This window comes from Petaurus breviceps, unplaced genomic scaffold (assembly GCF_028583685.1).
Source record: "Petaurus breviceps papuanus isolate PSGF00001 unplaced genomic scaffold, PetGlider_PUasm1.0 90808, whole genome shotgun sequence".
Lineage (NCBI taxonomy): Eukaryota > Metazoa > Chordata > Mammalia > Diprotodontia > Petauridae > Petaurus > Petaurus breviceps.
Window position 1 is genome coordinate 914025 of NW_027187349.1, and position 12840 is coordinate 926864.

Below are 12840 nucleotides of genomic sequence, written 5' to 3' on the forward strand. Positions count from 1 at the left end.
CTAGACGTCAGAGAAAGGAAAGATTTACGTGACAGAGTATTAGGGAACGAAGTCAACTGTACAGATTTCAGACTCTAAAGAACCACTGTGCTGTCGACTCTTGAATATCTCTCTCTGACTCTTCTCCAGCTGGTTTTTAATCCTAGCATTGGTTTTCATGCTGGGACTACCTCCATTAAGTCCATTAAATCTGTTGAGTGCCTATGTATGTAGTGGGGTGGAGGATGGGACACTATAAGATTCTAACAAATCCCACGATCTTAGGTCTTTAGATGAGGTTTCTAAAAGTGTCAGTACGCTGGCACATCTGCCATTTCCCCTCTGAATATGCTAAAAATGCAAGTTACAGCAAAAGTCATTGGGAAAATATCCACTTTCCTCTGAGTTAGGCCAGCCCTATGCCTATTATTATGCTTCTGGGTCACCAAGCTCCATGATCAGTTGGTGTGAGCTCATGGAGCACCAACCATTATTAATGTACAAAACATCATTGGGTAAAGAGTTATTTATACAACAAAAGGAATTAGCAAGGCATTGATGTGACAGATAATATTTCAATTATACACAATTTTGAATTATCTGGCCTCTTTCATTGGTGTACATAATTGAAAGTTGATTCTATTGCAATTTCTTCTGAAACAAGAATATTAACAATAGTTTCAATCAGTGTATAGCTTGGCATCATGATTTTAAGCTAAAGGGTATCTAGAGGAGAGCACAGGTTGGACGGTGAAGGGTCTCAGGTTCATACCATATCAGGACTGGTTGAAGGAACTGGGAATATTTAGCCTGAATAAAAGATGACTCTAGGGGAACACGATAACCATCTTCATGTTTTTGCAGGGATGTCACATGGAAAAGGAATTAGAATTATTATTCTTGGCCCTGGAAGGTCAATCAGAACTATGAGCAATGTGCAGAAGTTGAAAATTTAGGTTTGAAGAAAAGGGAAAACTTCCTAATAATTGGAGGTATACCAGAGTAGAGTGGACTTCCTTGGAGGTCATGGGCTCCCTATCTCTAGAAGTCCTCAAGCAAAGACTAGAGGACCACTTATTGGGTGTATGGGAAAGGAAATTCTTTGTCAAATACAAATTGGACCAGATGGCCATAAGAGCTCTTCCAATTCTTGTTTGTTTGGGGGTTTTTATATTTTTATTTTTTATTATTATCCTGAAGCACCAAACAAATCTCTTCCAGTTCTGTCATATTAAACTGTTATATTAAACAATCTAAATATAACCAGGTCATGTTTTTCAGATGACATGCTTATAGATGATCAGAGAGCTAGAACAATTGAAGAATTGAGGATGAAAGACGGTAGCTTAGAGTTTTGCTATACAAGACCCCAAAAGCCTAGTCTAGTCTGTGCTCCTCAGAAGGGTTGGTTCTAAGAATCAATTGGGAATTACTGATTAGGCAAGAATAATGCATAGGAATATATTGGGAAATGTTCACTATTTTATGACTTGGATTATCTCATATTTGTAATAGCAAAAGAAACTCAACCAGTATCATCTATCACTTCTGCAAAAAATTTTTTCTTTTTAAAGGAGGACTGGGGTTGTCTTTACAGAAACAGTTTATTGAATTTCTCCTTTTATAAAAATTTTTTCCCCTTATTCTTAGTTCTACACTTGTAGTCAATCATGTTGCTCACTTTACAAATCTAATTTTGAAATAACAAAAATTAATTCTTCCATAAATAGGCTTGGTTTAAGCCTTTGGCTGTTTTTGGCTACATGTGTTCTTATTTTTTAACTCAGTTATTAAGAATAGGATTGATTTCAAGTGTGTCTATTTTATTTTCTCAGCTATTTAAAATATGAGGAGGTTGTTTTGAAGAACATAGAGGAGGAAAAAGTGTTCTTTTCAAATTTTTCTTAGAATCAAATCCCTCCATCCATTTTAAAGAGAGCAAAGCAAAGACTTTTATCATCAATCAGTCTTTTCCGAAGTGTTATTCTTTTGTCATAAGGAGCAAGAACTTGTTTGGAATAAAGTCTGTGAGACTGCCAAATTGATTTATGGGTGGACTTTTAGACACTCAAGAAGTCTATAACAATACCCAGAGAATGTGGTCAGATATAGGTCGTGGGGGGGAATATGATGTCTTTGTTTTTTGTTTTTTTGTTTTAAATAAAAGCAAAACAGCCCAGAGATTTTTTTGCCTTTAATATTACTAGCTCAGCCATATCACAGAATCCTGAAAATTTCCCCATGGTTACCAGAGTTCACCCCTTTTCAAACACTCTAAACTTATCCCAGGGGGAAAGTCTACTTTATTCCAAAACAGAATGTATGAGCCATGACTGAGAGCCCACATTTTCCACTGGTGATCTGGGAAGCAGCAAGGGTTATACTTGCCTTTTAAGATGTATGTGGACAGAATCGGGGACTTATTCAGAGTATGTCATCAATAACAAATCACTAAGCTGGTTTATCTGTTGTAAAGAAAAGCTGAGCATTTTTACTGTGAATATTGACATCAGGTTTTTCTCCACAATGGACTGAAAATTACCACCAGAGAGCATGCCATAGGACTAGAAAGTATCATTAGAGGTCATGTCATCAGAACTATCTCTAGCCTACTCTCCTCTCCCTTGTTCATTCCCTTCCCTCCTACCCCCCACCACCATGAATGTTAGTCCTGCTACTAACAATCTGTGGAAACAGCATGTCTCGGTGAACCATTCCGGTATGCAACCGCTTTAACTCTAAGGAGAGTCTTTACATCTAACCTAAACTTCCCTCACATCGAATTAACTCTCCTCCTACTCTTCTCAGAGTAGAGATGGAAAATAGCTAGTCTTCAGTTGCATTCCACCAATGCTGCATATATTTGAAGTCCTAAATCTACTATAGTTAAGCTTTTAAATTGAACAAATTCAGCCAGTTAGTTACTAAATACTTACCCATCCTTGGTACTATGAAAAGTGTTGAGATAGGAATAAAAGACAGTGCCTGCCCTTGAGAAGCTTCCTTTTTCTAGTCTAGGTTATGCAATTCCAACTGCTTTGGGTCAGGAACTGTGCTAAGCTGTGGGTATACAAAGGAAGAAAGACAGTCCATGCTTGGGAATAACTTCCAACCATGCTTTGCAGTGCTGTCAGCTACACCTAGAGTTTCTTTAGGTTTTAGATGTTCAAACAGGTTATAATCAGTCCGTCAGAAGAATGGCCAGGCGCTGTGCCAAGGGCTGGGTCATGGTCTCCTCTAATTGATTTAGCCAGCACTAAAATTAATTTCTTTTTTTTTTTTAGTTAATTTATTTATTTTTCGTTTTCAGCATTCATTTTCATGAGTTTTCAATTTTTCTCCCACTTCCTCCTCTAAACCCTCCCTGAGACAGCGTGCAATTGGATATAGGCTCTACATACATATTCCTATTACAAAACAATTTCTAAAGTTTTTGTATATGGCAGTTTGTACTATAAGTTACCCCTGAAATATAAACAATGCCCCTAAAACAAAATTTTTTTGAAAATGAGGGGGGGAAATGTGTGTGTACACACTGAATGATCATCATTGCCCATTACCACCTCCATCTTGGAGTGAGAGAATACTATACTCAGACTCTAGACCATCATGGAGCTTTTGCCATCTAAAGAGGAACCTGACAAAGGTGGGCTGCTTTCCCTCGTTCACTGCCCTGTCAGCTGACCATCTCTGATAACTTTTCACCCAACCAGGCCAGGGAGGATGTGTGAAGAGGAGTAGAAGGCACAAGAAATCTTGCTTCTCAGGTCTCCTGTCAAATATTACTTACTCCCCAAATGAAGCATTGCCAATCCCCTTTTTTGAGTTATCACTTACACACACACACCCATCAAATACTTTGGTAACTTGAAAATGCAAATCAGAACATGAGTTCTAGTGCTAAGCTAAAATTAGGCTACAATGAATGAGGGTGGCCTCTACAATCCTCTCTGTACCTCTGCTTTATTTTTCTTCCCCTTTCTCCCTACTGACCCACAATGCCCTTATTTTACCCTCTAGTTACCTTATAACCTCACTGAGGTACCCTGTGGAGACCCACTGAATAAATAGAATTCTTTGTCTATGTGATAGTTCTTCAAATACATGAAAATGGCTATCCTGCCCCCCTTGACTTTCTTCTTCAGGTCAACCATTGCCAGTTCCTTCAAGTATTCTTCAAACAGCATCTTCCTCAGTCCCCTCACCACCCTAGTTGCCCTCCTAAGAATTCAAGAGTCTCTCCTTGTGACCTTCAAGCCAAAACCTTGACATGAGAAGCATTAAAAGCCCCTCCCTACCCCAGTTTTTTTTAAGAGACCTGAAATTATAAGTATGAGATTTTCTCTTCATGTGAAGACAAATCTTAAAGTCCCCTGATTCCACTCTTCATTAATACTTAAATATGTATGTGGCAGCTTTTTCAGTTGTTTCAAAAGTGATGATCTAGATAGTAATTGTATGACCTGTGTTGGAATGAGGTGGAAAAGCACCACTTGGTATGAAGTACTGGGGAAAGTGCTGAACTAGTCAAGTCAAAAAGTATTCATTAAGCATTTACTATGTGCCAAGCACTGCGAATACAAATACAGACAGAAGGACAGTACCTGCCCTCAAGGAGCTTACATTCTAATGATGTAAGACAGCACATAAAAGGAGTCTGGAAAGTAATGAGGGTGGGGACCTGGTAGAGAAAGTCTGATGAATCAAGGAGGGAGCCTACTTGAGCTTTGGGCTCAGATTCTGACTCTATCTAGTGCTTGTTAGCACTGTGACCACAAGCAACTTAATACCATCTCTGAGCTCCCATTTTCTCATCTGCAAAATGGAGATATTCACAGGACCAGAGATTTAGAACTAGAAGGGATTTTAAAGGTCATCTTAATTTGACAGAGGAAGAAACTGAGGCTTGAAGGTTAAGTGACTTGCCCAAGATCACACAGGTAGTTAATGGCAGAGTCTGGATCTACCCATCTCCTCTTTCTCCAAACTCAACATTCTTTGTACCAAATCACACTGCCTCATATATACCCCACAAGATTTTGTATAACTTAAAGCACTCTATTAATATGAGTCTTTATTAATATTAGAACAGTGCCTGACACATAGTAATAATGAGAGACCAAAGTCTCCACCAACAGGCTATATTTGTGTGAAGTTGTCCTGTGAACGTTTATACTTTGAAAATTCCATTATTTCAGCAATGCATGCATTACTCTTCCTGACTTTGATTAAAGCCCCTTCATATTTAATGAGTAGTTATATACAAAAAATAAATCCTGATCTGGTAGCCAATGTTCTGGGAATGAGTCTCCAGAAAGTCTTTAGAGAGAGGGAAAATCAGAAACATCTGAACATCTCTTCTGTTTTCAATTCGTTCTCCCTACCTTTTCTCCCTTCTCTCATTCAGCCTAATTGATAGAAGAGGATTTATCCAGCCGGACACACCACAGCCAGCAGCACCAACAAACGGAATCACCATGTATGGGGCCACACAGTCTCAGAGCAACATGGTAGGAGCCAGCATATAGCAGTGTTCACCTGATTCCTATGAATGTTTCTTGCTTTTTGCTTTGATATGAGCTAATCAAATAATATGCTAACTGGGTTTACCTGCTTCTCCCTGGAAAGAAGACCAATGCCTTAATCATCATACCTCAAAGGAGTCTTCTCAAAAGAAGGCAAGGTTTTTAACCTAAGGTGGTTGCAAATGCCCTGGTAGAGGAGGTGGGAATCTAGCTACAAATTATATGAGGTTATGGTTTATGTGTATGTGACATTGATTCTATGACTTGTGGCCTCGTGCTGTGAAGAGTTGACCCCTGCCATTATTGAACCAGATTTATTTAAAGTGCTATTGGTGAAATGGATTGGGTTTTATAAGATCTGAGTTCAATTCCTAACTCCAGACACTAACTGAATGACCATGTGTAAGTCACTTAATTTCCCTGACTCGGTTTCCACATCTGTAAAAAAATGCCTGTAGTACCTACCTCACAGGGTTGTTGTGAGGACCAAATGGGAGAATGTGTATAAAGTGCTGGAAATGGCATAAAAATGTCTGTTATTATTGATATAAATTAAAAACAAGGTAGGCAAAGTTCACCTAACGCAAAATTGTGAAAATAGATGAAGTTCATCTTTGGCAACTCTAGCCTCACTTTTCAGTCCTCTTTTCTCTACTTCAGCTACCCCATAATTTATGTTTCTATCCCCATGTATTCTCTCTGGTATCTAAGAACTTTGAGCTAACATTCTGTTATCGGTCATTTACACCTTTGTGTGAATGAGTTTTCACTGTGTTGCCTTTTCCTGGGATAAATGACATCTTTACGGCTCCCAATCATTCCACTCTCATCTTTGTTAGGGTAGCATAAGCCTTCTCAGAACAGTGTTCCCACTCAAAGAGTTAAGACCTGAATGACAATTTCCCAGAGCACTTGATTTCACTTAGTAACTACTAGGCAAAGTCACAGTCTGAAGAGTATATATGGGTACTCAAGGATAGGGACACAAGATGTCATTTCATTGGTATAGAGAACTTATAGGTAAGGGGGCTTCCTTCTACCAACACAGGTCAACACCTTCTCTACAGCATAACATTTCACCTAGAGCAGAGGAGTTAAGTGACTTACCCAGGGTGATGCCATCAGTTTATGTAAGAGGCAAGGCTTGAGTTAAGGTCTTAGGGACTCCATGGCCATTTCTCTGTCCATTGCTCTACACTGCCTCTCTGGCTACTCAGGGCTATATAAAATGATTATTTGTTGGACAAACCATGCTTTTTATGCCAGTCAGGACATTTCTTTTCATCAAGTGAGTTCATTGTATAGATACAATTGGATTTTTGTTGCTTCATTTCCTCTGAGCTTATCTCTCCCTTCTGTCTACACCAAGATAGTTATGAAAAAGAGAGACAGAAACAGAGAGGGGGGAGGAGACGGAAGGGAGGAGCATGTAATCTGTTTTCTAGGCCTATAAAGCAGGGAAGTATCTTCAGGACTTGTCCCACCCTTTCTTCTTGTTTTGTTTTGTTTTGAGGCCATAAGGGTAAAGTCAGTTGCCTAGGGTCACAAAGCTAGGTTGAATTAATTTGAACCCAGGTCCCCCTTGACTTTGGGGTCAGTGCATTACCTTCCTACCCCCCTTTCTTAATGAGAAAACTGAGGCCCAGGGAGGTTTTGGCTTGCCAGAGTTGCCCAGCTAATGACGATATTAATCAATGACATTTATATAAGACATTTAGGTTTATAAAGTATTAGCCTTTCAGTATCCCTATGAGTCTTATTTTTACCACTTTCCAGAAGAGAGAACAGTAGCCCAGAGAGAAAAAGTGATTTGTCCATGGCCACACAGATGTGTACCAGCCAAGCCCAGCGGTTTTTTCAACATTACCAATAGCAAAGCTCAGTTCTTTTGACTTCCAATGTGAGATTCTTTCCATTCATAACATTTTAGACCAAGAACTGGATGGAACTTTGTAAGCCATCCAGAACATTTAACAGATGTGGAAACTGGGAACCAAGGCAGAGGTGGGGAACCTGCAACATCAAGGCCATGTGTGGCCTTCTAGGTCCTTGGGGCGGCCTTTTGAGTGAGTTCAAGTTTTACAGAACAAATCCTTTTATTAAGGGGATTTGTTCTGTGAAGTTTGGATTCAGTAAAAGGGCTGCACTTGAGGACCTAGAGGGCCACATGTGGCCTCCAGAGTAGGGAGATTAAGTGTCTTGCCCAAGGTCACATGGGTACTGTCAGAGATGGAATTTGAACCCGGGTCCCTTGGCTCCAAAGCACTTTCCACACTTCTTGAATCATATGAACGGGACACTGTGACTGCTATTTCAATGTTTAGAGGTGTTTTGTTCTTATTTTCAAATTTACAACCATGGTTCTGAAGGGTTAACACAGGCAGACCTTTGTAATAAATAGGATATATCTTGAGGGGTTGGGGTCACCTTACATCTTTATATATGTGAGAGACAGCCTGGCCTGGGGGACAGGGAACTAGCCTCAGAGTCAGGAAGGCCTGGGGTCAAATTTTGCCTCTGACTCATACCTACAAGTATTTAACATCTCAGAACTCCAACAACTCTCTAAAACTACAAATGGCAGAAAATGTTCTAACTTGCATTGCTGGTAGGAGTTTCTTTATCCAGGAGCTCCCTATTATAGTGAAATCTCAGGTCAAATGTCCCTATACTATACAGATAGATATATTTTCATGTACATGTCAGTATTTCAAGAGATTCCATTATTGTTAGTACTCTCAGTGATGCAGGGTGCAATAGCTTCATGCATTGCTGTGTCTGAAAAGACATTCCTCACCTCACCATATTAGCTAGCATTTATATAGTGCTTTAAGGTTTACAAAGAGCATTGCATGAGCTCTCACATTTGAGCTTCCTAACAACTTTGTGAAGTCAGGGAGATTATTATCCTCATTGTCCAAATAAGGAAACTGAGACTGATAGAGATTAAGCAGCTTTGCCAGGGTCGTTTAACTCGGGAGGGTCCTTGGACAATGGTCTGCCACCAGGCTTTCTAACTTGGTGGGGCCTCCTTGGTATAGTCTCCTAAAGGTCACACCCATTCTACATTGATGAATGACAAAGCTCAGATGGAGGAAATACCATTTATCCATATGTCTATAAGTATCATTGAACTTCCCACTTACAGATGTCACTCCTGGTGCTGTCAACTATTCAGACATAAGTATTTTTCCATTTTTAAAGACCATGCAGTCACTATTGTGATGCTGATATGCCCCTCCTACTCTGTATTCCACATAGAATTTCTAGAGTTTAAAAAGAAAGAAAGAATTAATTTTAATATGTTGCCATCATCAAACCACTTTTTTGGAGTGTTTCAGCTGAGCATATCACAAAACATTATATGATTAAAAGCTAAAATGAATGCTATAGAACAGAAGTACTTCAATTCATCAAGGATTTATTAAGAACCTACTATGTGCTAGCCATTATGCTAGGTGATGAAGGTCAGCAAAATGGAACACTGGCCTCCCTCAAGGAGTTTACATTCTACTGGTAGATATTTGCAGTCCTGTTGCTATTAGGAAGCTGAAATCGTAAATGGAAAGATGAACCTCACACCAGTTTCTGAAGACAGTAATACTATTGACCTGTGGTTATTTATGAAGAACAAAGGGCCTTGAGCCAATAGGAGGCCTGCCAAGACCTTCAAGTTAGGAGAGGAATGTGCTACTTATCAATATTTTTCCTCCACATAATGGGTGCTGTGGAAATATAGATTGCAAATATAAATAGCAAAGATCACTGCTATCTTGAGGAGCAAAGGCAAGAAGGCTAAACAAATCCTAGTGAAAAAGAATCAGCTGCATCTTCTCTTCACTGCAGTGGACTTCGAGCCCACTGTGGCGCGGTGAATATGGACGTGGCGTAGTTCCAAGAACACTAGACTTGGGTTCTGGTTATACCTTGGAGGCCACAATCAAGCTACGTGACTTAAACCTTGTGGACCTCAGTATCCTTCATCTGTCAAATGGTAGAAGATTCACTAGATGATGAATTCCCAGATCTCTTCCTGCTCTAGAAGTCAGAATCCTATAGAAATATATGCTCTAACATAAAAAGTCTTTGGAAGACAATTCAGGTTCTGGTAGAAATTATTGCTATACCTTATTTATCAATTACATACATATTCCAAGCAGAGCTTGAGCAGCTAGGTAATACAGTGGTTAGAGCACTGGGCCTAGAGTCAGGAAGACCTGAATTCAAAACCAATCTCCAACATTTGCCAGTTATGTGACCCTGGTGTGAGTCATTTAACCTTGTTTGCCTCGGTTTCCTCGTTTATTAGAAAGATGAACTGGAGAAGGAAATCGCAAACCACTCCAATATCTTTGCCAAGAAAACCCCAAAGAAGGAGCAGCCAGGTGGCACAGTGAGTAAGAGCACCGGCCCCAGAGTCAGGAGACCAGGGATCAGTTCCAGGCTCAGATACTTAACACCCACACACAAAAAACTGGCCGTGTAACCTTGAGCTAGTTACTCAACCCCAATTGCTTTTAATAAAAAAAAGAAGAAAAGAAAACCCCAAATAGGGTCACAAAGAGACAGTCATGATTAAAAACAACTGAACAACAACCATAGATCTTCAGTTTTACTTCATTAGGGAATTCCTCCACCAATGCAGTTCATGAATTGCTGCAGCCAAAAAAATTCATCACCCTATGGCCAATCAATGATGATCCTGCCTGGACTTAGCTAGGCTATTCCTCAGGCACAAGCATTCCATCCCTAGTCATGTGTTCAGACAACCTCCCATGTTGCTTTTCTGCCAGAATTTGTGCTCTGCTGGAGTAGAAAGTTAGGAGGACATGGGTTTTAATTCCGCCTCAGACACTGGTTCACTGGGTGACCCCAGGCAAGTCACTTATACTCTCTGGGTTTCAATTCCCTCATCTGTATAATGAGGAGCTTGGTCTTAATGACCTCAGCGGTTCCTTCTAGCTTTACATTTATGATCCTATGACCCTAAGACCTCCATACCATGATGAGGCAAACTTTTATTAAGCGCCCACTGTGTACCAGGCACTGTCCTAAGTACTAGGGATACAAATAGAGGCAAAAAACAGTCCCTGCCCTCAAGGCGTTTACAGTCTAATAGGGTAGCCACAAGCAAAGCGATGAGGCAAAGCGAGCTGTTTGTAGGATAACTATGAAATGATAGCAGAAGGAAGGCACTGAAATTAAGAGGGGTTTGGAAATGGCTTCCTGTAAAAGATGGGATTTGAGTTAGACTTAAAGGAAGCAAACAAAGTGAGAAGATGGAATTGAGGAGGGAGAACATTCCAGGTGTGGAGGAACAGCCAGAAAAAATGCCCAGAACTGAGAGATGAAGTGTCTTATTCATGGAACAGCCAAAGTGGGACTCGGTGGAGGAATTCTATAAAGTATTTATTTAATATCAGTGCTGCTAGTAATATATGAATGGCAGTTATTGCTCAGGTATGAGTTGGCCTGTGTTCAGTTCAAATATTTATGAAGCTCCTACTGTATACAGGAAGATACTTATCTATTTCCATGACTCCTGCATAAATAGATGTTCTCAGCACCTCTGAATGTACACATAGCTACATGCTCAAGGCCACCATCTTTCACCTAGGAGAAAGTAAATATTATGCTCTTCATTCTGCAAATGTTGACTCAACCCAGACAGTGTTTCCGCTTTAATTTGGGCTAAATAAAAACAGTTCTATTTTTTCTATGATGTACCAAAAACAAAAAAGCCCAAACAAAATCCTTTTTTGAAAGATACCTGCTTCCCAGTCTATCATTCAAGTGAGACTGTTTCCTTGGTTGTTTTCCTGAAGTTAGCATAGTATCTGGTCCTTAGGGACATGGGCAGACTTTAAAAGGCCAGGATACCCCACTGCATCCTGGGTCATCTCCAGTCATCCTGATCTATGGCTCACCTCCTGATCTACTTCTGGTGACTTTTCACAACCCTCCCTCACTTAAGTTCAGTTCACTCGCATGTCATGGCATCACCTCTCTGATGTCTTGGTTCTCTTTGAGAATGGAAGACAATCAACAACATAGGCAACTCCAAGGTTAGGGAACTCCCTCATCTAAAGGAGATGGGCAACTTCTGTGAAACTTGTGGTCTTAGACTAGAGAGCCCAAAGTTGTTAAGAGACTTGCCCAAGGTCACACAAGCAGAATGTGTCAAAGGTAGACCTTAAAGCCAGGTCTTTTTGTTGTTGTTTGTTCGGTTTTTTTTGCCTTTTTTGGAAGGCATTTGGGGTTAAGTAACTTGCCCAAGGTTACACGGCTAGTTTTTTTGTGTGGGTGTTAAGTGTCTGAGACTGGAACCGAACTCGGGTCCTCCCGACTCCGGGGCCGGCGCTTTACTCACTGCACCACCTAGCCGCCCCAAAAGCCAAGTCTTTCTGGGTCCTGGTATCCTATGCCACACTGCCAGGTACAGAGTAGATAATTAATAAATATTTGTTGTTTAATTGCTTGATTTATCTTTTATTTTTTTTAAAAAAAGGAAGTTTTGGCATCAGTGTTACTTTCCCACAGAGATCAAAAAAGGGGAGAATATGGTCTGGAGAAAATTGAGAAGCTGACAGTCATTTACAAAGTGGAGGGAAAGACAGAGATAGGGCCAAGGACCAGCTGAGGAGAAAAAAGCATCAATTGACAGTAGAGCCTAAAGCAACAGGAAATTGCTATTAAATTTTTTTTAAAAATAGTTGCATATAATCCATCCAGATGTCAGAAAGTCTTCAACTAAAAAATGTGAGAACTTCTGCCCTAGGCGATTTCTAGTATTATCCCCCAAGCTCTCCATTGTTTTTGTTTCTTATTATATTTTGGGTAATGTTAGTACTAAGTGGAAGTTATGTACCTAACAATTTCCAGGAACTGTCAAACCTGGAGAAATGAGCTAAAATATTTCAAGAGTGCCAACTGAACTTAGTCTTTGGGGGCAAAATTTCACATTCCTTGGCTTTGATTTATTCAAACCTGGCACGTAGAACAGGCATTCCAACCAGGGCCTCATCAGTCAGAAGAGTGTCCCAGCCGTGCACCAAATACCAATGAGGACTTTCTTTCCATCTGTTTCAGCATCAGTTGCTCAGATTAATGTCTTCTGTGGGTAAACATGATTTTATTAGTAATAGCAGTCGATATTCATCCTTCCTTACCTTTTATTAAATGACTAACCCCTTCACCCACCCAATGAGGTAGAATGGCAGTGCCATAGTCAGTCTACCATTTCTGTAAAGTACTTAATAGCAAGGATGTCATATAATAAAATGCATGAAGAAAGTAGAGAGGTTTCTTGTTCAGATATCGGCGGGGTTACATGATT

The 12840-nt window shown here is 40.1% G+C and overlaps 1 protein-coding gene across 5 annotated transcripts in view; it reads left to right on the forward strand.

Annotated features, from left to right (window-relative positions):
• ZDHHC14 (zinc finger DHHC-type palmitoyltransferase 14) overlaps positions 1–12840 on the forward strand; it is a 359116-nt gene that overhangs the window by 325933 nt on the left and 20343 nt on the right. For all 5 annotated transcript variants that reach the window (XM_069070302.1, XM_069070299.1, XM_069070301.1 and 2 more), the window contains exon 8: positions 5387–5489. In XM_069070302.1, coding sequence (XP_068926403.1) covers positions 5387–5489 — 103 coding nt within the window. The remainder of the gene's footprint in view (positions 1–5386; positions 5490–12840) is intronic.